Source organism: Scardinius erythrophthalmus (assembly GCF_964197995.2).
Source record: "Scardinius erythrophthalmus genome assembly, chromosome: 3".
Lineage (NCBI taxonomy): Eukaryota > Metazoa > Chordata > Actinopteri > Cypriniformes > Leuciscidae > Scardinius > Scardinius erythrophthalmus.
The window spans coordinates 46,459,898-46,486,924 of record NC_138223.1 but is presented as its reverse complement, the minus strand read 5'-3'; the positions used below and the strand labels follow the sequence as shown (position 1 = coordinate 46,486,924).

At 39.9% G+C, this 27,027-nt stretch overlaps 2 protein-coding genes across 2 annotated transcripts in view; both read right to left on the bottom strand.

The window, feature by feature from the left end:
• Window positions 1-15,248, bottom strand: part of LOC308688871 (adhesion G protein-coupled receptor E3-like) — a gene marked incomplete at its 3' end in the record, with an annotated part of 35,080 nt that extends 19,832 nt beyond the window's left edge. The window contains exons 1-2 of the mRNA XM_081362311.1: window positions 15,195-15,248; window positions 14,860-15,049 (exon numbers count right to left, since the gene is read on the bottom strand). Of these exons, the coding sequence (XP_081218437.1) occupies window positions 14,860-15,028 (169 nt within the window). The 5' untranslated portion in view covers window positions 15,029-15,049; window positions 15,195-15,248. The remainder of the gene's footprint in view (window positions 1-14,859; window positions 15,050-15,194) is intronic.
• Window positions 1-27,027, bottom strand: part of LOC308687925 (adhesion G protein-coupled receptor E3-like) — a gene marked incomplete at both ends in the record, with an annotated part of 206,293 nt that overhangs the window by 20,917 nt on the left and 158,349 nt on the right. The gene's annotated exons all lie outside the window — the stretch shown is intronic.

Here is a 27,027-nt window from a genome sequence, read left to right as displayed (position 1 = left end):
TTGACTCTTTAATGTAAATTTATAATTATGTGTTTATAAAACACATTTATTGCAGCGAAAAAGCCAAGAGAAAGTGAGATCAAGTGATATTGGCTGTTTATTGATGGTGTAATCATCATATTGTGGCCTGAATCACTTAGCTTTTTCAGTGTCTAATGCTTTGATTATTGGGGTTATGTGATTTTGTTTTATTTATTATAGTAGCTGTGTGACCTGACAGCATTAGATCCAACAGTTAATCAAATAATATAAAGAATTTTAAAAACATTTAGTGCATTAAACTTTCTCTTCTACATTATTACTTAGACATAAAGAATCAGTGTATGACTCTCAACAATGGTGACAATCAATGAAATGCTTCATACTGCAGTGCATGCTGGGTACCACCAATCAAAACTCACCCATATCTCCCAGCATGCATTGCGGCATTAATAAATTATGCATCAGGATTTTTTGTCGCTTTTGTCACCATTGTTGAGATTCATATGCTGTTTCTTGATGTCTGTGTGAGTCGAAGTAATGCCATAGATGAAAGGTTTTTGTGCACTAACTATAAAAAAAAAAGTATATTGTTTGATAAACAACACTGTTAGATTTCATGCTGTAAAACCAAATGGCTTCTGTTATGAATAAAACAATATAAAAAAAAACACAAGTCCTATATAATCAAAGCATTAGATACTGAACAAGATCAGTGAATCAGGCAATTACATGATGATGATTTTGTCGTCATCATCATCAATAAACAGCCAACATCACCTGATCTCTTTTTCTCTTGGATTTTTTGCTGCAATAAACGTGTTTTATAAACACATAATTATAGCAGCCAGAGAAAAGTTTATATTAAAGAGTCAAGGGTCAAGAGTCCAACTAAAGCAAACGCAAACCACCATCATGGTGACTTTAAAATACAACTATTGATTTCATTCAAACGGAAATGAAATAAAGTCAGTCTGGTTAGTAATAAGTGAAGCTGGTAATGCTGTTTGTGGAGTTGTTTAATCCTCCTCTGCTGAGATCTTCACAGATTTAATGTCTTCTTTTCTCTTCAGTTGATTTCATCTGAGGCTGTGGCTGAAGTCAGTTGTAGTTCTTGTGTTTCTCTTTCCTTCAGTTATTCTGCTTGTTAACAGCAGGTGTTCATAATTAATGCTCAATCATCACTTAATTATCTCATTAACTTCAACACCGCTTTAACTCTGTAGTGTGCACACATATGAACACTGAGCAGTGTTAATTTAACATGGGCGTTTTTCTGTGTACTATTACATAAATCTTACCTGTTTCATTTACATATGACTGACAAATATAAATCACATTCAGTTTATTAATACAATTACATAAATCTTATCTGTTTCATTTAGATATGACTTAAAAATATGAATCACATTCAGATTATTGATTGGTTTATGTTAAAACTATGTAATCCAAATGCATGGAAATTTTACATGCAATTCAAATACATAAATCTTATGTTTAGACACAATTATTTTTTTTTGAGTGGGAAGTGGGTTGGAACTTGGTACTGGTACTGAGAGTGACAATGGATGGAGCGCAGCAGGTGATGGAAATGAATGATTTAATTATGGCTTGGTGAGCGTTTTGATGTGGAAGCGGCTGGATCTGATGTAGGTTTTGAACGCTTCTGATGTGGGCCGAGTAGGGATTTGAACATTGAACGTTTATACTGCAGTAAATCAACGAGAGTGGTACAGTTGGATGGGGGTTGGCGGATTGAAAATATAAACAAAGTGACCTTTTTGCTCGATCAGTTTACTACTTGTTGAATGAAGAAAATATGGTTTCGATATCTACGATCTGTAAATCTGAGATTGAAGGATGGGTATTTGAGTCGATGTTAGATGTGATAGTCAATTCGGAGCGGTGGAGAAAACCGAAGACAGCTAGGACAGACGTGCTTCCAGTGCGCAGACGGAGTTGGTGGAATGGTATGCGAGACAGAGTGTTAGAATACGTTTGGTGAGTATGTCAATTGCAATAGATTGACTGGTATCCGGACGAGTGGGATAAGTTCTTGAATCCTTTAATGAGCAGGGATGTTTGAGATTTATTTATGGCGGGGGCAGGCTTACCATAGACTAATTTATTGAAAACTGAATGCTGGTTAGATAGCTCTATTAAGCTTTTTATGCTTCTGGCACTAACGTCCTGAATTTCTGGAAAGAGTAATGGGAGAGAGTCAGCGATTTGATTTTGTGCTCCTGGAACGTGTTTGGCAGTTATACAAACTAATCAAGCGGAGTTCCAGATGAGGCATCTGAGTGGCAATTAACGCGGGTGAGTAAGAACGACCTTTGTTGATGCAGTGCATAGTTTAGTTTGTCGCGATGGACCAGGATTCTGTTAGTTGACCACTTTCCCCCCTGAGAAAGCCGTGACGACGATTGGAAGGAGCTGTCAACGGCTTAAATCGAGGGGGAGAGAGATGAAATAGAAGAAAAAGGTTAAGCCATTCCACTGACTAAGTTATCCATAAACTAAGGGCGAGGAGGTGCGTGATGAAAGGGCGGCCTTGCGGAATTATGTCTATAGCATGGTTTAGGTGGCCGAGCGGCGAGAAGAATTCGCATTTGGAATTATTTGGGCAGTCTATGAGGTTGGACGGAAGGACTGCCTCCGCTGTGAGACCGATGCTTGTAGAGAAGAGAAAACATAGATGCATGCAGTGTCTGCTGGGAGACCAATGCTCGCTGGACAGAAGAGAAAACTTAGATGCATGCTACAGTACATCCTCTGGGAGACCGAAGCTCGCTGGACGGAGAAAGGCTGTAGCAGAAGATGAGATTAGCCGGAGAAACAGTTCTCCTGCTGGAGCAGACACATCCCTGCTAGCAGTAGAGAAAATGAACTGGAGTAACAAATCCTGTGGGAGCAAAGGAAACCTCACTGCCGTGGCAGTAGAGAATTAGCCGGAGAAACAGAGCTTGCGGGAGCATAGGAGACGTCACTACTGCGGCAGGGGAGAAAGTAGCTAGAGTAACAAAAATCTTGAGGGAGCAAAGGAACCTCATAGCTGTGGCAGTAGAGAATTAGCCAGAGAAACAGTTCCTGCAGGAGCAGAGGAGACATTACTGCTGCGGCAGGGGAGAAAATAGCCATTAACAGAAAACCCATGAGAGCGAAGGAAAACGTCTCCGGTTACTATCGTAACCTCGGTTCCCTGAGAGGCGGGAACGAGACATTACGTCACTGACGTATATGGGAACTCCCTTCCTCCTCATTTTCACTGAAATCTTATAGGCTAACGCCAGCTGGAGACAGCTGGCCAATTGACGCGAAACATGCAAATGCTGACCGGACCGCGGGCAGTATAAATAGCATGGGCGCGACAATAACGTCAGAATCAAGACTGAACGCTAGCACAGCTGATCAAACGGCGAGCACGGCGGCTGACGTAATGTCTCGTTCCCGCCTCTCAGGGAACCGAGGTTACGATAGTAACCGGAGACGTTCCCTTTCAAGGCGGTCACTTCGACATTACGTCACTGACGTATATGGGAACTGTATAGAATCCCGCCGTGAGCGCAGTGAAGATAAGCCCTGAACGGGGTCAAGCTACACTCCCACGAGAGACAACAGTTCTAAGCCAGCAGCGCCGCTAGGAGCACTCGAACTGATAGGCGAAACTAGACTAAGAAACGTCTGTTCCGACCTACCAAGTTGCATATCCAATGCAATGAAGCGAAGGCTGCACTGGAGGGCAGCACAACACCATAAGCACTCAAGCACAAGAGTTAACACAGTGTCAACGGCAATAGCGGTGACAGCTGCATAACCTTATAGCCATACACAGAGTTAACAGTACATTGAAAACTACTGCGTAATGCGGAAACAGCTATGTATAGTCATTATATACATTATAGTCATAACACAGAGTTAGCAGCAATGGTAACTCTGCATAATGCAGACTACTGTACAGCTGGTGGTAACAGTTCATGAGTACATTAATAAAACTCACCAACCCACGACGCTATAGGCAGTGCATAAAACTTGAAACCCTGGCGAACGTGTTCTGAGAAGACAGCCAGCATACCTAAATCCCGTGGGCATTAAGCCAGATTGAAAAGCGTCGAATTCAGTGAGAAAGTCTCAGTCCCTAGTACCATCCACCAAGCACACAACAGCTAGTCAGACTGCTGCCTAGTGGCCCACGTACATCCGCAAAGCCCTTACAGGGCCAACAGCACTCTGAGTATCAGCATCATGTGAGGCTGACGGCTCAGCAGAAGGCGGGCAGGGATCAATCTGTGCTCTGAACGGTGTAAGCGACTGGAACGCAGCTTGGTATCGGACTGAGAGTGACGCTGCAGTCACTATGTCCGAGACAATGCAACATCATTCATGTAGAATGAGCGTAGGTCTCCAAGTGCTTCGCTGGGGCGAGAGCAGGTGGAAGGTCATTCTCAAGGAGATCTCTCAGCACTTATTAGTGTGAAGTGTCTTGCTCGACTAAGGACCCAGCAGCGGACACACAAGAAGGTTCCACAGCTTGGGGCTGGGGTGCCAATCATCTGAGGGGGATAGTCATGGGGGAGCCCCATAACTCTCTCAGGTCCGTGAACCGGGGATGATAGGCCAGTAAGGGGGTCACGAGGAAACTGACATTCCCTTGTAGAACATAGCCAATGTTCTAAAGCCGATGTACAGAAGTGCAAATTAACACATAACTGAATGTACATAAACACAGTGCCAGTGGCCGTAGCGACAACAACTGTGAATATACGCAGTTAGATAATAGCCCCATAATAGCATAGCACCTCAGAAGTACACAAACACAGTCGTAGCCGTAGCTAGAACTGTGAGTATACAAGTTAGTACAGAATAGCCAGTTGCACTGAAGGAAACGGGGCAACATAACAGCGTAGCACATGTACGTAACAGCATTGGTCGCTGTAGCGCCAACTATACGCAGTAGCTCAGTATAGGCACTGAAGGATACGGGGCAACACCGCAGCAAGAACACATCCATGTGCAATAATGCAGCGCAGGTCGCCGTATCGACAGAGACTGTGAATATGCACAGTTCGCCTGGGATAGCTAGTCGCACTAAGATACAGGGCAACATGACAGCATAACACAAGTGCGTAAGAATAGCGCATCCATGTATGTACATAACGCAGCGTAAATTACCGTAGCTGAGATGCACAGTCAGATCAGGATGGCTAGCTGCACTGAAGGAAACAGGGCAGCATTACAGCATAACACATCCGTGCACATACATACATCCAGAAACTGTGAATATGCACGGTAGATAGGATAGCTAGTTTTGCACTGAAGGAACAGGGCAACAAAATAGCAAAAACACATCCTTGTACATAAGTGCAGTGTAGTCGCCGTAGCGATAGAACTGTGAATATGCACAGTTAGATAGGACAGCTGGTCGTTGCACTGAAGGATAGAGGGCAACAAACATAACAGCATAACACATCAGTGTGCACATTTAAAACATCTGTGTGTATAATGCAGCGCTAGTCGTCGAAGCGACCGAAACTGCATGAATATGCGCAGTTCAAACACAATGGTCAGTTACGTTGAGGGCAACATAACAGCATAACGCTTCAGTGTGTACACAGATGCAGCGCAAGTCGCCGTAGCGACGACTGTGACTAAGCACAGTTATATAGGATAGCTAGTTGCACTGAAGGATACAGGGCAACGTGATAGCATAGTTACATTGAGGTGTACAAAACACAGCGTCAGAAGCATAGCGACATCGACTGTGAATACGTAGTTAATCAGAATAGCCGGTTGCACTGAGGATACAGGGCAATATATAACGGCATAAACCATAGACACATATGTATCAATGTACATAACACAGCGTCAGTGGCAGCGCACAACAACTGTGAATACACAATAATCAGAGTAGCCAGTTGCACTGAAGGAACAGGGCAATATATAGCGGCGTAATCGTAACACATATCAGTGCGTAGTGTGTACACAGCGTCAGTTGCATCGCATAACAACTGTGAATACGTAGTAATCAGAATAGCCATTTGCACTGAAGGATACAGGGCAATATATAACGGCAAAATCATATCACATGTGTAGTGTGTACGTAAACACAGCGTCGGTTGCATCGGGCAACAACTGCGAATACGTACTGTGTAGTAATCAGAATAGCCATTGCACTGAAGGATACAGGGCAATATACAACGGCAAAATTCATAACACATATCAGTGTGTAGTGTGTACATAAACACAGCGTCAGTTGCATCGCGCAACAACTGTGAATACGTACTGTGAAGTAATCAGAATAGCCATTGCACTGAAGGATACAGGGCAATATATAGTGGCATAAATCCAAACACACAGTATGTAGTGTCGTGTGTACGTAACACAGAGTCAGTTGCATCGCGCAACAACTGCGAATATGTACTGTGAAGTAATCAGAATAGCCATTGCACTGAAGGATACAGGGCAATATATAGTGGCATAAATCCAAACACACAGTATGTAGTGTCGTGTGTACGTAACACAGAGTCAGTTGCATCGCGCAACAACTGCGAATATGTACTGTGTAGTAATCAGAATAGCCATTGCACTGAAGGATACAGGGCAATATATAACGGCAAAATCATAACACATATAGTGTGTACGTAAACACAGCGTCGGTTGCATTGGGCAACAACTGTGAATACGTACTGTGTAGTAATCAGAATAGCTATTGCACTGAAGGATACAGGGCAATATACAACGGCAAAATTCATTACACATATCAGTGTGTAGTGTGTACATAAACACAGCGTCAGTTGCATCGCGCAACAACTGTAAATACGTAGTAGTCAGAATAGCCATTTGCGCTGAAAAATACAGGGCAATATATAGTGGCATAAATCCAAACACACAGTGTGTAGTGTGTACGTAACACAGAGTCAGTTGCATCGCGCAACAACTGCGAATACGTACTGTGTAGTAATCAGAATAGCCATTTGCGCTGAAAAATACAGGGCAATATATAGTGGCATAAATCCTAACACATAACAGTGTGTAGTGTGTACGTAACACAGAGTCAGTTGAGTCGCACAACAACTGTGACTACGTAGTAATCAAAATAGCCAGTTGCACTGAAGGGTACAGGGCAATATCGTGGCATAAGCATAACACACACATATCAGTGTACATAAACACAGCGTCAGTGGCATCGCACAACAACTGTGAATACATAGATGAATCAGAATAGCCAGTTGCACTGAAGGATACAGGGCAATTTATAGCGGCATAAATCATGAACACATAACAGAGTGCGGTGTGTACGTAAACACAGCATCATCTGCGTTGCACAACTACTGTGAATATGTTGTAATCAGAATAGCCATTTGCACTGAAGGATACAGGGCAATATATAACGGCACAAATCATAGCACATATCAGTGTGCGGTGAGTACATAAACACAGCGTCAGTGGCGTAGCGACAACAACTGTGAATACGTAGTTAAATCAGCATGGCCAGTTGCACTGAAGGATACAGGGCAGCCTGACAACATAAGCTGTAAGCACATCAAAATGTAATGTTACGTAGGCCCAGCGTCAACAGCATAAGCGGTAACGACTGCGCAAAGTTCCGTAGTCAAGACTGACTAGGGGTAAACACTCACCGGATTGCGGCTGTGCCCTTTCCATTGTCAGAGCGAGGCGGCTAGAGACCTCTATGCTAGCAGCTAGAGACTCATAACATCCGTACTTCCCTTTTTTCTTTTTGGACACGGAGCCATGGCCTTTGCCTCGTCTCTCTAGACGCGCGCGTCTTGCGCACGACTACCAAAGGACGCCGTGGAAAGACGGCGTCTTTCTTGAAGTAGCCTGGCTGAGATACCGGGCTAAGTATCCTTATCAACAGAGCCTCTCGCGTCGAGTCCTTCTAGTGAGCCCGCGAAAGGACCGGTCACCGGAGTGGCGACGGGCAGCGTCAACTCGTCTTTTAGGGCGGGAGAGGGCCCACCAGCGGCCTGCTGGCGGCAGTGGGCCTCATCCCCGTTGATGCCCGGGTTTATTCCCCTGAGGGCGCGCACTGTCCGGCACATGCCCGCCGTCGTGAGTGCGGCCTCGGTTGATCCTTGTTAGGGTAGAGCGAGTCGATAGGACCCGCACATATCTGGCGTGTAAGTTAGCAGCCATCGGATGCGGGGAGGAAACATGGTGAGTAACCTCTATTGCAACTTCCACGATGACTTCAGATAAGACTTCTAGCGTGAAGAAAGAGATTCTGACGTTATTGTCGCGCCCATGCTATTTATACTGCCCGCGGTCCGGTCAGCATTTGCATGTTTCGCGTCAATTGGCCAGCTGTCTCCAGCTGGCGTTAGCCTATAAGATTTCAGTGAAAATGAGGAGGAAGGGAGTTCCCATATACGTCAGTGACGTAATGTCGAAGTGACCGCCTTGAAAGGGAACCTTACTGCTGTGGCAGTAGAGAATTAGCCAGAGAAACAGAGCTCTTGCGGGAGCAGGAGACAGTCTTGTTACAGCAGTATAGAAAATTAGTCAGAGAAATATCAGAATATTTCCAAAATAGTCAAAATAGTCAGGGAGCAGAGGAGACATCACTGCAGTGGCATTAAACAAGATTAGCTAAAGAAACAGGGCTCCTGCGGGAGCAGAGGAGACATCAGTGCGGTGGCAGTGGAAAAATTAGCCGGAGTAACAGAAAACCTGTGGGAGCAGAGGAGACATCACTGCAGTGGCATTAAACAAGATTAGCTAAAGAAACAGGGCTCCTGCGGGAGCAGAGGAGACATCAGTGCGGTGGCAGTGGAAAAATTAGCCGGAGTAACAGAAAACCTGTGGGAGCAGAGGAGACATCACTGCTGTGGCAGTGGAGAAATTAGCCGGAGTAACAGAAAACCTGTGGGAGCAGAGGAGACATCACTGCTGTGGCAGTGGAGAAATTAGCCGGAGTAACAGAAAACCTGTGGGAGCAGAGGAGACATCAGTGCTGTGGCAGTGGAGAAATTAGCCGGAGTAACAGAAAACCTGTGGGAGCAGAGGAGACATCAGTTCGGTGGCAGTGTAGAAAATAGCCGGAGTAACAGAAAACCTGCGGGAGCAGAGGAGACATCAGTGCGGTGGCAGTGGAGAAAATAGCCGGAGTAACAGAAAACCTGCGGGAGCAGAGGAAACATCACTGCTGTGGCAGTGGAGAAATTAGCCGGAGTAACAGAAAACCTGTGGGGGCAGAGGAAACATCACTGCTGTGGCAGTGGAGAAAATAGCCGGAGTAACAGAAAACCTGCGGGAGCAGAGGAGACATCAGTGCGGTGGCAGTGGAGAAAATAGCCGGAGTAACAGAAAACCTGCGGGAGCAGAGGAGACATCACTGCTGTGGCAGTGGAGAAATTAGCCGGAGTAACAGAAAACCTGTGGGAGCAGAGGAGACATCAGTGCGGTGGCAGTGGAGAAATTAGCCGGAGTAACAGAAAACCTGCGGGAGCAGAGGAAACATCACTGCTGTGGCAGTGGAGAATTAACCGGAGAAACAGTTCCTGCGGGAGCAGAGGAGACATCACTGTTGCGGCAATGGAGAAGAAGCCGGAGTAAGATAAAACCTGTGGTAGCAAAAGAAAACATCACTGCTGTGGCCAGGGCCGGTTCTAGACATTAGGAGGCCCTAGGCAAAATTCATGTTGGAGGCCCCCCACCCCCAATAAAAAAACACTTGAAACAAAAATGATTCCTAACCTTTTTATTTATACAACATTTAATTTTAAAAGCAGTATATTTTTACTTACACAGTACATAAGTTTGGACACATTACTATTTTTAATGTTTTTGAAAGAAGTCTCTTATGCTCATCAAGCCTGGATTTATTTGATCAAAAATACAGAAAAATAATATAGTGAAAATAGTTAAAATTTAAAATAATGGTTTTCTATTTTACTATACTTTATATTTCTGTGATGCAAAGCTGAATTTAGTGCCACGTGATCATTCTGATTTATTATGTTAGAAATGGTGCTTAATATTTATTTTATAACCTGTGATACTTTTTTTCAGGATCTTTGATTATTAAAAAGTTGTTTTAAAAAAGTCTTCACTGTCACTTTTTATATATTTAACACATCCTTGCTGAATATTCCTGTTTTTTTTTCTCTGTATTTTTGATCAAATAAATGCAGGCTTGTAGAGCATAATAATAAACTTCTTTCAAAAACATTAAAAATAGTAATGGGTCCAGACTTTTACCGGTACTGTATGTACATATTAATCAAACTTTATCTAAGGTAATCTCTTTTTTGTTTAATGAAGATGTTATTGTTGTTGTTGTTATTTTGCTGTTTTATTCAATTTATTCACAGTTCCAGAATCCCACTTCAGTAGATGAGCATAAGTGATTTTATATTGCATTGCTACCTTAAATATGCTATACACAAATCAAGTGGAAGAGAAAGACACGATCGCTACTGAGCAGAAAAAAATATATAAAGTGATATTATTGGCGTAATGTCTGGAATCTAATCATCAGCAGAATTTAGAAGATAGACCCATAGATATGAGATCCTTTATTTGAAACATTTAAAAATGTTGTAGTGTGTTGGCTTTTTAACTTAGAATACAGACGTCTTGTCTTTTAATTGTGTAGCTTTTTTACTAGTCAGCTCCCGACGCGATGTTATTCATTGTACGCGCAAATTCAAAGCGTCGCGTCTTGGGCACGTTACGCTCGCGCTCTTTTAAACTCGTAATAAAGCGGTGAATGATTTTTCCAGAAATGACGCTGATCTACAGTACAAGTTTATATTTAGAATACATTGCAATCACTCCAAAATAGATGACGACAACTCACACACCTGCATTATGAGATGTGCTTCTTTGTGTGCTTATTAGGCTTTTGCCTCGCAGCACCTGATGGATGCGTTCTTTACACATACTTTCAGAAGCCGGCACCCGCTTTGTAACGGACACATTAATTGGTTTAACTGTAGTAATGTAACAGTCTATGGTTAAGATAAACATCGTCACTATTTTTAGTTAATAAATAAATATTGAAATAAATTGTAGATAGGACATTTGTACATTTTTTTTTTTTTTTTTTTTTGTCCCTCTGTCTGGGCCCCATCCCGCCAATCGGGCCCTAGGCACGTGCCTAGTTTGCCTTTGCGTTAATCCGGCTCTGGCTGTGGCAATGGAGCAAAGAGCCAGAGTTACAGAGAACCTGCGGGAGCAGAGGAAACATCACTGCTGTGGCAGAGGAAAAAATAGCCAGAGTAACATGAAACCAGGAAATGAGCTCCTGCAGTGTGTGGATGAGCAAAGGGAGGAGGAGAGTGGGGCTTGGAGAGCCGATGGTCATCTTTTTGTGCGTTAATCTAAGACGCGATGAAGAGGAGGTTAGAGATGAAATCCTTGCAGGATTACACATTTCTGTTTAAGTGGCCGAGCACAGATATCAGTTTGCTTAGAACGATATTGACTGTTCGAGAGGTGGACGAGATCCGAAAGTCCTATTTATTTATTTTTTGCCATGAGGACTGGAGATCAACTGTGTTCAAATTAATGGCCAGGATTCGATGAGGCTGAACCCATGGTTTTAACCATGCGTTTGGAATCCAGAGCTGAGCCAAACTGTGCAGGGCTGAAAGATAAATTATTGAACGTTTGATGATTAACAACGTCAAAGTACACTCTGATTTAGATAACGATTGTTCGTTTATCTGTTGCTGGTTTCTAAGGAGACAGCTTACGTAAAAAACGACGCTTTGCATGAATTTAGTTTAGGCACTTTGTGTTTGTTTAATTTTGTTTCATTTAAGGATCACTAAACTATTGGTGTGAAGCACATTGCTTGTAACAATGTATAAAAATATTTATGCTATAACTAAGTTTCTACGCGATTTATGCAGATAAATTGCAGGTCATAGTTAACGATATAAGTTAGGTTAAAGATTCTGAGCGCATGCATTGAGCACGTAATGCACGAGGCCGCGAGCTACTGTAGCCCTACTTGTGAGTTTTAGCCACAAGAAAGCAGCGCGTTAATGACAAAAAAAAATTTGGACCGACACCATTTAAAACGTGTTCCCCTCGTTATTACTGAACAACTGAATGCGATGCGAAATTTAACCACGGAGCGGAGCGCTCGCGGAGTTTAGCCAACGGGGTTGAGAGCGTAGGCTGGCCGATCGGTACTGAATCTGCGGCGCTGCTCTTTGAGGGCCTGCGGCTTCGGCCTAGAGCTGCTGGAGAAGCCCATTCTTTGCGTGAAGAGGGCAGCATTGCCCGAAACGCACGCGTGGTGCTTTGCAGGCCTTATGACCATTCTCCATGGCAGGAAAAAACATTACTTGAATGATCTGGTTTAGAAAAAAATGCGGAAGAAGATCACTGGTATTTCTCCCGTGGTGGCAAGGACCCGTTTATTTGGCTTGACGCCCGCAAAATAACACCCGAGGATTCTGGCAAATATTCCAAAAGGACGGAAAATTCCTTCATCGGATGGGAGAGCTTGATTCGGACATGTTGGGAAGATAGGGCGCAGCCAAATGCTGACAAACTTTCAATGAACAGAGATAGGTCTGCTGTGAATTTATACTCTGTCATTGAGTTGATTACTGATTAATCTCCAGCTGTGCATAATTTGGTTAATTATCTGAACCTGCTCCTCCCGAACTTTGTTAATAAAACATCATTTATTAAGCACCCACTGAAAAGGTGTGTATATATTTGTTTACTGTTAGTTGTAACGAGTGTTTTGTGTTCTTCGCTATGTATGTTGATGATAATGAAAGGGAGAGAGAGAGAGAGTTTATGGATAAGACTTTAATGCTCACTTCTTATACTACATTTATTCAGCTCTTACAGTGAGTCTCTGGAGTAAAACTAACGCTTCATCTTTTGTGTGATGTACAATAAACTTCACTGAACTCATCAGTATATTTTGGTCATCATTCGGACGGGGTTTGCGTAGCAGGCTTGTATTAAAGGGATAGTTCACCCAAAAATGAAAATTCTGTCATCATTTACTCACCCTCAAGTTGTTCCAAACCTGTATGAGTTTCTTTGTTCTGCTGAACACAAAGGAAGATATTTGGAAGAATGTTTGTAACCAAATAGATCTCGGTCCCCATTGACTTCCATAGTATATTTTTTTCCCACTATATTCCTAATATCTTCCTTTGTGTTCAGCAGAACAAAGAATCTCATACAGGTTTGGAACAACTTGAGGGTGAGTAAATGATGACAGAATTTTCATTTTTGGGTGAACTATCCCTTTAATAGTGGATAAAAGCAGATGACATATTAGTTATAACCGTAATTAAACTAAACGATACCTGTTTTAGCTCCATACATATTCTCTGACTCTGTGGGCATTATTGTCCGACTCCTGGTCGAAATGAACAGCGTTACTGAGAGTTTCTGTTCTGATATGTGACCCTGGACCACAAAACCAGTCTTATGTCTTACCAGTTATCATCTGAAAGCTGAATACATAATCTTTCCATTGATGTATGGTTTGTTAGGATAGGACAATATTTGGCCGAGATACAACTATTTGAAAATCTGGAATCTGAGGGTGCAGAAAAATCGAAATATTGAGAAAATCGCCTTTAAAGTGTTATGTTGGCGATTGTGCTGCATTCACTCACAGAAATAAAAGTTTTATATATTTAAGGTGAGAAATTTACAAAATATCTTCATGGAACATGATCTTTACTTAATATCAAAATGATTTTTGCCATAAAAAAAATCTATAATATTGACCCATTCAATGTTTTGTTGGCTATTGCCACAAATATACCCGTGCAACATAAGACTGGTTTTGTGATCCAGGGTCACATATTATCAGATGAGATTCCTGGCTCTGAGCGCGAGCTCGTGAGGCTCCGCCCCCTGTGCGGACAGCAGCAGCTCATTAGCATTTAAAGGAATACACACTGAAACGGTGTGTTTTTCTGAGCTCCAAAAAATGACAATTTAAACATGCTGTAAAAAATTATCTGTTGGGTATTTTGAGCTAAAACTTCATATACACACTCTGGGGACATCAGAGACTTATTTTACATCTTGTGAAAAGAGTAATAATAGGTGCCCTTTAACACTTTTAACACTCTTTAGATTGGGACAATATGTACTCTGAGCAGTGTTGATTTAACACTGGGGATTTTGCTGTGTGCCTGTAATCATGAAGACATTGATTAGCTTGTTTGATTAGGGTTGGAGCGAAACTCCAGGAAAGTGGATCTCGTGGTCCAGAGTTGAGAACCCCTAGCCTAGAAATCTAGACGCACCCTAGCGGCAGCAAAATGTATTTCGCAGCCAGGTACGTCTAGCAACTCTCAATAAACCTTCTCGCTGCAAAAACCCAGATTGGGTCAGGCCAATCACGTTGTGTATAGAGTAGGCGGGGGCGGTCTTAACATACACGACAGAGTTGCGACGGTTACCTGGCTGCTGCTACTTGAAAACAAAGAATGGCGGCTGTTGATGGAGAACAACGGTCTTTCGAATCGGCTTTGGCCGCGACTCTGGAGGACTTGGAGTTAAGTTTTTCTTTGAGAAAAGAGCAAAGAACGGCACTTAAGTCATTCTTAAAAAAAGGAAGATGTATTCGTCGTTTTGCCGGCCAGATATGGCAAAAGTTGAATCTATCAACTAAGCTCCGCTGTTGGGAAAACGCTCTGGTTGGTTGAAGCGCTGTCCTATTGCGTGCAGAGGGAATTTGAAAGACAGCCGTTTATCCCGCCCCTCGGATTGAGCCGTGACTATGGTGAGTTTCCAGACCTAACATCTTGATGTAGGTCTGGCTTGCCAGGCTAGAGAACCCCTGCTCTAGACTATATAAACTCCCTGATATCATATATAATCTCAGTTTCATCATCAATAATAAGTTTCTCCACTCACCAATAGCAGCAAGAGTAAAACTGACATTGTCACTCGTGTCTGTCGGCTTCACCAATGTAGAGATGAGTTTCTCGTTGGCTTTTAACACACGGTTTCCATAGGAGGCTAGTTCAGCTGGGCTGAGTGATGATGAAGACTCTGAAATCTTTCCTGAAGCGTTGAGGACCATATTCAAAATATTGGTCACATTCTAATTTATTGATCAGAAAAATACAATTACTGTACATGTAAATATTAAGAAAGCCAATTAATCAGACCTGCAATGTCAATCATGTAACTGACAATTACATTTGATTTGATTATTTTATATTCAAAAAATACACTTGAAGACTTACAGTCAAAGGAAGCTCTTGAGCTGTAATGTTCTCGATCTGCTCAAGAAGATTTTGAAGGCATTCAGTCTGACTCTGAAATCAAAATTGAGAAGACAGAATTTGACGATGTGTGAGCGATGACTTTAACCGGGTGTGCTAGTGCCTCTGAAATGAGACACAGACAGACACAGACTTGAAGACTTACAGTCAAAGGAAGCTCTTGAGCTGTAATGTTCTTGATCTGCTCAAGAAGATTTTGAAGCTTTTCAGTCTGACTCTGAAATCAAAATTGAGAAGACAGAATTTGACGATGTGTGAGTGATGACTTTAACCGGGTGTGCTGAGTGCCTCTGAAATGAGACACAGACAGTGTTTTTGAACGAATTTCTTTAACAAATGATTCAGTGACATATATTTTTTAAACATTTGTCGCCACCTACTGGTGTAAATGAAAATGCTTTTCTAAAGGTGCTTTTCTGTATTTTGTTTGTTACAGTGGACAGTGTTTGTATCCAAACTAACAAACTTTTGTCACAGAAGTACTGTAATAAAAGTTTATGTTTGTAAAAGAAGTAATGAGAATGTGTGGTTGAAATGGACAGCTTCATGGACAGCTTTCTCTGCACATTATATATTCTCCCCATATTGCCAGCAAACCAATGAGAATGCAGAACAATGATGATGACAGAGTGTATAAACTTCAAAGCTATTGTGGACCCGCTTACCCAAAACCGTCCGTAAATTACAGTGGTTTGGCAAATAAATGAATGATGGACAGTTAACGTATTTCCAATATTTTATTATGTAAGCTTTATTTTACTCCTCAAAAAACAAGTGAATTTGCAGAGGTGGGTAATCCAGGGGTCAAAGAGTAAAAGTCCTGCCATATCCCACATAGCAACATTGTTTCGGCCCGGATCCGGCCCACATCTGGCACTTGTGGAATGCGGATCTGGCCCACATGCAGCGTGGAATGAAGGCACTTGGGGCGGCTCACTCCTGTTTGCCAGATCACCATAAAAGTGATTAGTGTTCCCATTAGTTGGGCTCTTAACTCATATTATATTTTTTGTAACTTATAACTTATGTCTTTTTTGGCCGCTGTGACAGTGTGTTTGTCAAACACATTTGCAGCAGCAAAGAAAGCTAAAGTGTAATGAGATCAGGTGATGATGGTTACCTGTTGATGGTTTTATATCATCATGAAATAACCTTTTTCACTGATGTTTTTGGAAGCTAACAATTGTGTTGGTCCATTAATACTTTCACATCACAAACCCTGTGTTACTACAGCGTTAGATCTGGCAATATTATAAAAATCAGTTAGAAGACTTTAACGAACATGAGCACAAAAGAGTCAGTTTAATATGACACACACAGACATCAACAATCAGCTTATGAATCTCAACAATGGTGACAATCAAAAGTACTTTGCTGCAATGCATGCTGGGTACCAGCATAGTACAAAACTCCCAGCATGCATTGCAACATGAATAAATTATGCAGCTGAATTGACCTATAATTTTGTTTGATTCTAAATATTTTCTTTTATTTTTTGCTTTTTTTTATTGTGAATTAGTAGCTTTCAGTGATGTTCTGAATTAATCTATTTATCAAAATATTTGTGATTGTCACCATTTTTGAGATTCATACACTTTTGATATCTGTGTGTGTCAGCATAAGATAACATTTTGATCTCATGTTTGTTAAAAGCTTTAAACTGATTGTTATAATATTGCTAGCTCTCATACAGCAGTAATACAGGGTTTGTGATGTGAAAGTATTAATGGATCAAAACAATTGTAAGGTTCCAAAAACATCAGTGAAAAAGGTTATTTCATGATGATTATAAAACCATCAACAGGTACAGGTGACTTTAAATGAAACACATTAGAGTTAAACCTCTGTTAATTCTCAATAAAAACTTTTGTAGACGTCTGACAGAAATAAAGTCGGTCTGGTTAGTAATAAGCAGAGGTGGGTAATCCAGGGCCAAAGAGTAAAAGTCCTTGACATATGTTTATTCCACCCATAAACTCAGTCATCTGATTTCACTAATTAGTTCTCTCTCCTGCTGAATTAGCACATCCAGGTGATTGGAACAAAATACTGAGGAGGACTTTTACTTTCTGAACCTGGACTTTACACCTCTGCATAGCAATGCCACATGTCAGCCAAGCGCAAAGAAATAAACCAGAACTGGACATTATCGGAGCCAAAATAATTTGTGTATATTAAATATGGAGTAATTTCAGCCACAGCCTTAGATGAAATCAACTGAAGAGAAAAGAAGACATTAAATCTGTGAAGATCTCAGCAGAGGAGGATTAAACAACTCCACAAACAGCATTACCAGCTTCACTTATTACTAACCAGACTGACTTTATTTCTGTCAGACGTCTACAAACGTTTTTTATTGAGAATTAACAGAGGTTTTAACTCTAATGTGTTTCATTTAAAGTCACCATAACAGTGATTAGTGTTTCCATTAGTTGGCCTCTTAACTCTTATTATACCTTTTGTCTTTTTTGGCCGCTGTGACAGTGTGTTTGTCAAACACATTTGCAGCTGCAAAGAAAGCTAAAGTGAAATGAGATCAGGTGATGATGATTACCTGTTGATGGTTTTATAATCATCATGAAATATCTTGATTCACTGATGTCTTTTGAATCTAACAATTATGTTGTCACATTAATATTTTTTCACAACACAAACCCTGTGTTACTGCAGTATGAGATCCAGCAATATAATAACAGTAAGTTAGAAGACTTTAACAGACATGAGCACAAAAAAGTCAGTTTAATGTGACACACACAGACATCAACAATCAGCGTATGAATCTCAACAATGGTGACAATCAAAAGTACTTTACTGTAATGCATGCTGGGTACCAGCATAGTACAAAACTCCCAGCATGCATTGCAACATGAATAAATTATGCAGCTGAATTGACCTATAATTTTGTTTGATTCTAAATATTTGCTTTTATTTTTTGCTGTTGGTTTTGTTGTGAATTAGTAGCTTTTCAGTGATGTTCTGAATTAATCTGTTTATCTAAATATTTGTGATTGTCACCATTGTTGAGATTCATACGCTGATTGTTGATATCTGTGTGTGTCAGCAAAGGCTAATGTTTAAAATTCATGTTTGTTAAAAGATTTAAACCGATTGTTATATTTCTGGATCTCATGCTGCAGTAACACAGGGTTTGTGACGAGAAAATATTAATGGAACAATATATTTGTTAGATTATAAAAACCTCAGTGAATCAGTCTCTTTCATGATGATTATAAACCATCAACAGGTAACCATCATCACCTGATCTCATTTCACTTTAGCTTTCTTTGCTGCTGCAAATGTGTTTGACTAACACACTGTCACAGCGGCCAAAAAAGACAAAAGGTATAATAAGAGTTAAGAGACCAACTAATGGAAACACTATTCACTGTTATGGTGATTTGAAATGAAACACATTAGAGTTAAACCTCTGTTAATTCTCAATAAAAACCTCTGTAGACGTCTGCCAGAAATAAAGTCAGTCTGGTTAGTAATAAGTGAAGCTGGTAATGCTGTTTGTGGAGTTGTTTAATCCTCCTCTGCTGAGATCTTCACAGATTTAATGTCTTCTTTTCTCATCAGTTGATTTCATTTGAGGCTGTGGCTGAAATTACTCCATGTTTAATATACACAGATTATTTTGGCTACGATAAGGTCCAGTTCTGGTTTATTTCTTTACTCTTGGCTGACATGTGGCATTGCTAAGCAGAGGTTGTAAAGTCCAGGTTCAGGAAGTAAAAGTCCTCCTCAGTATTTTGTTCCAATCACCTGGATTTGCTAATTCAGCAGGAGAGAGAACTAATTAGTGAAATCAGATGACTGAGTTTATGGGTGGAATAAACATATGGCAGGACTTTTACTCTTTGGCCCCTGGATTACCCACCTCTGTTAATAAGTGAAGCTGGTAATGCTGTTTGTGGAGTTGTTTAATCCTCCTCTGCTGAGATCTTCACAGATTTAATGTCTTATTTTCTCTTCAGTTGATTTCATCTGAGGCTGTGGCTGAAATTACTCCATATTTAATATACACAGATTATTTTGGCTACGATAAGGTCCAGTTCTGGTTTATTTCTTTGCTCTTGACTGACATGTGGCATTGCTATGCAGAGGTGTAAAGTCCAGGTTCAGAAAGTAAAAGTCCTCCTCAGTATTTTGTTCCAATCACCTGGATTTGCTAATTCAGACAGGAGAGAGAACTAATTAGTGAAATCAGATGACTGAGTTCATGGGAGGAATAAACATATGGCAGGACTTTTACTTTTTGACCCCTGGATTACCCACCTCTGGGAATTTGTAGTAATTTATATTGTTAAATTAGCGAGTCCACAAACTCATTCTTTCAATTGGCTTTTGAATGCAGAGTATTCACATCTTATATGGACTGAATGCCCCTATAAACCATCAGCAATTATTAAAAAAACAACATTCATATTTCAGATTACACACATATCTAAAATGCACATGCTGGCACTGCTTCAGTTTGGACTATTATTGATAGGAGCTGTGAGTCTCTACAACTTCAATTTCAGAAACTCAACTTACCTTGCATCCTTCCAGCGGAGTTATATTTATACCTGCAATGACAGAAATCAGCATGAAGACAATAATATAATAAACTGCCTAAACTTTGATAACTCTTTTATTAAGCAGCAATTTCAGCAAGATTGTGGATTCATCAAGATTTCAGCAGTTGTGGACTAATGGTGAGAGCAGTGGTTACAACTTTTTAGTGGTGTACCTCCTTCTGCGTACGCCCTCTCTTCCACTTCAGTCATACCTTTTCCATTAAGGGACAATGGAAAAAAACCCTAAATTTATTTCCCAGTGCTTTTTTGACCTTTATGAATAACTTTACAAAACAAAAAATGTTTTAAATGAAAAATGTTCAATAGAGCAATATGCAATGACGGAAAACCAAAGTGATACTTTGAAATATTAAACTAAAACCGGTAAGTCACTGTCTTCTCAATGAGCGAGTCATTTCACTTTTCAAAGCTGCAGAATTGTTTACGAAACACCGGTGTGTGCTGTAGTTCTGCTGTGTCCTTCGTTGGAACTATTATTTCGTTGCAAAATAGAGTAAGTACTGACAGTACACTGTTAGACCTTACCAGGTTTTTTTACAGTAAAATACTGGCAACACTGTTGCCAGTAATTTACTGTTAATTGTACAGTTCTTTACTGTAATCTACAGTATGTTACTGTAAAAATGCACTTAAACTCGAGTTAACTAATTCCACTTGGAGAAACCGACTGCCTTAAATTGACCAACTTTCATTAAAATGTATTAACTCAAATTTATAATGCATTAAAAGTGTGTGCAAAGTATTACTGTGAACTTCTTTCATTTGAAACCACTAAAAAACTATTGAACATAAAAAGAGTTCCACTGAACCAGCAACTACACAGTCACTGCCTGTTAAATAAAGCAACATGCAGCAAATCATCAATGTTTGTAGATCTTCTCCTGGACTGAAGCACAGGCTCTACTCTTCTGCACAATGGTGACCCCAAAAAATAAATTTTACAGTAAACTACTGGCAACAGTGTTGCCAGTATAAACCTGTTTAATAACTTACAGTTTATTACTGTTAAAATACATTTTGTGGGTGTGTCTTTTTATCTTACACTGTTAACCCTTTCAACCCCACAGGAAAATCCACACTACAAAGAGTAAAAGTGACATTGACGCAGTGTTACAGTGAGATAATTAAGTGAATATGTTAATGATTGTTGAGCATTAGTGATGAACACCTGCTGTTAAAAAGCAGAATCACTGAAGGAAAGAGGAACACACGAACAGAAACACAAGAAATACAGCGGACTTCCAGCCATTACACATTATTACACTTATTATTGACCAGTATGACTTTTATTTCTGTCATACATCTACAGAAGTTGTTATTGAGATGTTTAATTGAAAATGTTTGGTTTGAAGTTACCATTATAGAGATCAGTGTAGAGATCATCATATTGCCTGTTCATTCACTAAGGAATTCATTCTCACTCATTCAGAGTTTAATCCTCAATCAAAAGTGGTACATTACCCCCACTGTGAAACCACAGCAATAAATTACAATGACTCATTTTTAACACATCATGCATAAACAAAAGAAACAGAACTACACTGTCTGTTAGAAACACAGAGATATCACAATTTAGCACATGAATCTCAACAATGGTGGCAATATTTTTTTTATTCATGCATCAGTGCATGCTGGGAGTTTTATATTATCCTGAAACCCAGCATGCATTGCGACATGAAACTTTTGATTGTCACCATTATTGAGATACATGTGCTGAATGTTGATGTCTGTGTGTGTCTGAGTTAAGCAGGAGTTAAAAATGAGAATACGAGATGTGCATAACAATATCGTGCGATATATCGCCCAGCTCTAGTTGCTACGGCGTCGCTAGACAGTAAGGCTGGGCGATATATCGCACAATATTGTTATGCGCATCTCATCAGTAAAGACGGTTCCTTGATTAGTAGTAAATCGCCATCACCTGCTTTCAGATGGAGCGGCATTTACTACAAAGAGCCATAGTTAACTGACAAGCTGAGCCATATCGCATTAATAGCGCGGACGTATCGCCAGCGATAATTAATGCGATATGGCTCAGCTTGTCAGTTAACTACGGCTCTTTGTACACAGCAAAAACTCCAGTGTTAAATTAACACTCCTGGGAGTGTATGAGTCCACACTCAAGAGTGTTGAAGTTAATGAGATAATTAAGTGATTAATTTAGTGATGATTGAGCATTATTGAAGACACCTGAATGTAAGCCACCGTTATGACATCATTGTTTGCTTTAGTTGGGCTCTTGACCATTATATGTTTACTTTAGATTTTGTTTGGCTGTTGTATCTGAGTTATAACTGACAGATGAACAAAGAAAAAAGTGATCTGATGGTGTTGGTTATATTATGACATTCAACATTTGAACTTGATCACTGAACTCATTAAGATCCTTCTTTCTGACTTCGATTTATGTTTTTGGTTACAGCATAACTGTGAATCTGCATAAATATCCAGAATTTTTGATATAATATAAAGGATTTCTTAAAAGTTGTTTAAAAAAATAATCATACTTTTAGGCACACGTAGACCTCAAATTTCAGTCTATGCATCGAGCAGAATATTCAATTAGGAAAAGTAAATTACATAGACAATTCAGATCATAATTTATTCATACCGCAATGCATGATGGGAGCCATTAATGAGTTGTGATTGGTGGCAGCCACTGCAACATGCTTTATTATTGTCACCATTGTTGGGATTCACAGGCTGATTATTGATGTCTGTGTTTCTAAATGAATTTATTTCAAAGTGTTTTGATCAGATCAATGTTTATGAAAATATTTTGGATTATAAGTAAAGTACTGATAATCATATGCTGTAGAATCACAAAGCTGCTGCTAACAAGTTAAACCAAACTATCTCAATAAGTGTCATTTTTCAGATCACAGCATGATTATGTCAACACATAACCAACACTATAAGATAACATTTTGCTTTGTTCATTTAACTGTTATAAATCAATAACAGCAGACAAACAACAGTAAAATTTAAAGTAAACATATAAGGGTCAAGAGGCCAACTAAAGCAAACACTGACAGGGACGTGGGAACTATATTGTGAGGGAGGTTGAGGGAGGGAGATTCTTGAGGGGGGGGGGGGGGATCAAGGCGACCGTTATTTAGAATATCACTTTATGGTTTCCATGGTGACGCGTCATTGCTTGTCACGTGACACACCGCAGCAGCAACAGCGCTGAATGAATGATGATCTGCTTTTATGTCATTTTTTCCCTTTTTTATTCAGAATATTCACAAATGTGTTAGCTATGGCATGAAATATCTGATATTCCGATTGTCAAATACATGCAACTGGAATGTTTTGTATTGTTGTATTGTTGTTTAAACACCTTTATAACGATCGCATCGCGTTAGTTGAGCTGTATGCGTGATGGGCGGCGCCATGTTAATTTGTGCCGCAGACGCAGGTCAGAGGATCGGATCTGTTGGATTTACAACACCTGAATTCATCCACTTCTCCCGAAATACTTAAAAGTAAGTGGCTGGTGAACTGGGAGAAGAATAGAGTAAACATTAAAGTTACTTACACAATGTGTATCTGATGTGTGAATAAAACGTGTCGAATTATAATGGAAAGGATTATTATTACCTCTTCCATAGACATCAGTGTGTATTTTACAAACTCTAAATGTATTTTTTTTAACACTTATGTGAATTAATATGTCTGAAACCTAAAATAAACAGTATGTGGTTGAAAACACTGAAAAGTTGTGATATATGACAGCTCTGAGCGCGCCTGTCTCTGGCTAAATTCAACATTTGAATTTAGCAGTTGATCATGTGATGCACTGACCGTTCTAATCACACCGGTGTGAACGTACGCGCGAAAGGCTTAAAAACAAGAAATTTTATGACACAAAATTTTGAAATAGGCTTAAATCAAACACATTTGAATTCAGATTCTGTATTTATATATATATATATATATATATATATATATATATATATATATATATATATATATATATAAAAAAAAAACAACGAAAAACAAAAACAACGAAACAAACAGCTAGCTGACCCCTAGAGGGGTGGGGAACCCCGACCCCCGAGCCCCCCGCCCCCCCCCCGTTCCAATGTCTATGAACACTGATTACCATAATGGTAACTTACAATTCGTGATTTTCTCCTTCAGTGATTCTGCTTGTTAACATCAGGTGTCTTCAATAATGCTCAATCATCACTAAATTAATCACTTAAATATCTCATTAACTTTAACACTCATATTTTAACACTTTACACTCTTGAGTGTGGACTCATATACACTCCCAGCCCCAGGAGTGTTAATTTAACACCGCTCCATCTGAAAGCAGGTGATGGCGATTTACTACTAATCAAGGAACCGGCTTTACTGACGAGATGCGCCTAACAATATCGTGCGATATATCGCCCAGCCCTACTAGACAGTTGCTAGGGTATTGTGGGTGGTTGCTAGGCGGTTGCTAGGCAGTTGCTAAGTGTTCTGGGTGGTTGCTAGGCAGTTGCTAGGGTGTTCTGGGAGGCTGCTAGGGTATTTTTGGTGGTTACTAGAGCGTTTCTAGACGTTGCTAGGGTGTTCAGGGTGGTTGCTAAGGTATTTTTGGTAGTTGCTATGGTGTTACAAGGTGGTTGGTAGTTGTCAAAGATGGTTACTATGGAGTTTTTATATAGTTCTTAAAATCTTTAATAACTCAACTCAACTTTATTTATATAGCACCACTAAAAACAACGGTTATTGACCAAGGTGCTGTAAATTATTGCACATAACATTGGAATTAACACCATTTACAACATAAAATACAAGACAAAAACACAGAACATACCAGACACCGCACAAATCAGCTACAATTATAAGCCAAAAAAAAAAAGATAGGTTTTGAGTTTAGCTTTAAACTCATGTAGTGTAGTGGCAGTTCTAATAAAAACAGGTAAGCTGTTCCAAAGTTTTGGTGCAGCAACGGCAAAAGCTCGATCTCCTCTCATTTTTAATCTGACCCACAGAACATTTAACAGTCTCTGGTTGGATGACCTAAGAGACCTTCCAGGATTGTGAATGGAAAGTAAATCAGAAACGTATACAGGAGCCAATCCATTCAAGGATTTAAAAACCAGCATCGAAACTTTAAAATCAATTCTGTAACGGATTGGGAGCCAATGCAGAGATTTAAGAACAGGGGTAATGTGCTCTTGTTTGCGCACACCAGTAAGGAGCCTACACAGTAAATTCCCCAGTGTTAAATTAACACTGCTCAGAGCACATATGGTCCCACTCTACATGGTGTTAAAGTAACACTGAAGCAGTGTTAAAGTTAATGAGACAATTAAGTGATCAATTGAGTGATGATTGAGCATTATTGAAGACACCTGATGATAACAAGCAGAATCACTGAAGGAGAAAATCACAAATTGTAAGCCACTGTTATGGTGATGGGTGTTTGCTTTAGTTGGGCTCTTGACCCTTATATTATTAATTTTAATTTTTGTTTGATTGCTGTATCTGACTTACAACTGCCAGATGAACAAAGAAAAAAAGTGATCTGATGGTGTTGGTTATGTTATGACAACCATCATTTGAACTTTATGTTTTTGATTTATGTTGTTGATTACAGCATAACTGTGATTCTGCATAAATATCCAGAATTTTAGATATAATATAAAGGATTTCTTAAAAGTTTTTTTTTTTAAATCTTTCTTTTAGGCACACACAGACATAAAGATTCAGTCTATGCATCTCAACAATGGTGACAATTGGGAAAAGTAAATTACATAGACAATTCAGATCACAATTTATTCATCCCGCAATGCATGATGGGAGCCATTAATGAGTTGTGATTGGTGGCAGCCACTGCAACATGCTTTATTATTGTCACCATTGTTGAGATTCACAGGCTGATTATTGATGTCTGTGTTTCTAAATTAATACATTTGAAAGTGTTTTGATCAGAACAATGTTTATTAAATATATTGGATTATAAGAAAAATACTGATAATCATATACCGTAAAATCACAGAGCTGCTGCTAACAAGTTACACCAAACTATCTCAATAAGTTTCATTTTCGGATCACAGCATGATTATGTCAAAACATAACCAACAGTATCAGATCACACTTTTCCTTTGTTCATTTGACTGTTATAAATCAATAATAGCAGACAAACAAAGTCTAAAGTTAATAATATACAGTAAGGGTCAAGAGCCCAACTAAAGCAAACACCCATCACCATAACGATGGCTTACAATTTGTGATTTTCTCCTTCAGTGATTCTGCTTGTTATCATCAGGTGTCTTCAATAATGCTCAATCATCACTCAATTAATCACTTAATTGTCTCATTAACTTTAACACTGCTTCAGTGTTACTTTAACACCATGTAGAGTGGAACCATATGTGCTCTGAGCAGTGTTAATTTAACACTGGGGAATTTACTGTGTAGCAGCTGCATTCTGCACCATTTGCAGACGGTTAAGAGTTGCTTGGTTAGTGCCCAAATACAGGGAATTACAATAGTCAAGCCTTGTCGAAATAAAAGCATGAATCACCCTTTCAAAATCCTTAAAAGAAAGAAATGATTTAACTTTGGCTAGGACTCTGAGATAAATAAAAAACTGGTTTTGACTACCGTACTAATCTGTGTGTCAAATTTGAGAGCACTATCGAAAACCACGCCCAGATTCCTCACTAATGGTTTCACACATGGAGATAAGGAGCCATGGATGGTTCAAAAACTATGATCTCAGTTTTGCCTTCATTAAGGTGAAGAAAATTTAGAGACATCCAGGCCTTTACCTCTGCTAGACAAGCCAGCAGAGTATCTAAACCCATGTTATTTGATCCCAGGGGCAAATAGACTTGGGTATCGTCAGCATAACTATGAAAGGAGATGCCATGTTTCCTAAAAATCGACCCCAGGGGATAGCCTGGGAAAACCCAGACAACTTCTGGCAAATTTAGATTTGCTCTGCAAGTAGTCTGTCAAATAGCTCTTTCAAGCCCATTTCTAATCCGTCGATATCGCAGCACCACTTAGAAACATTGAGGCAGGCTTTACACGACGATGATCGCTCTGATTGGTTTTAGGTCTATCCAATTCCAAACACATTAGGACAGTCTCCATGAAAGACCCACTAGCAGATGAACGTGCTACTACATTCCTCTCCGAAACGGTAGGAAATTAAATTAGATTTAATAGAGGATTTTAACTGTGACAAGATGATTGACAGG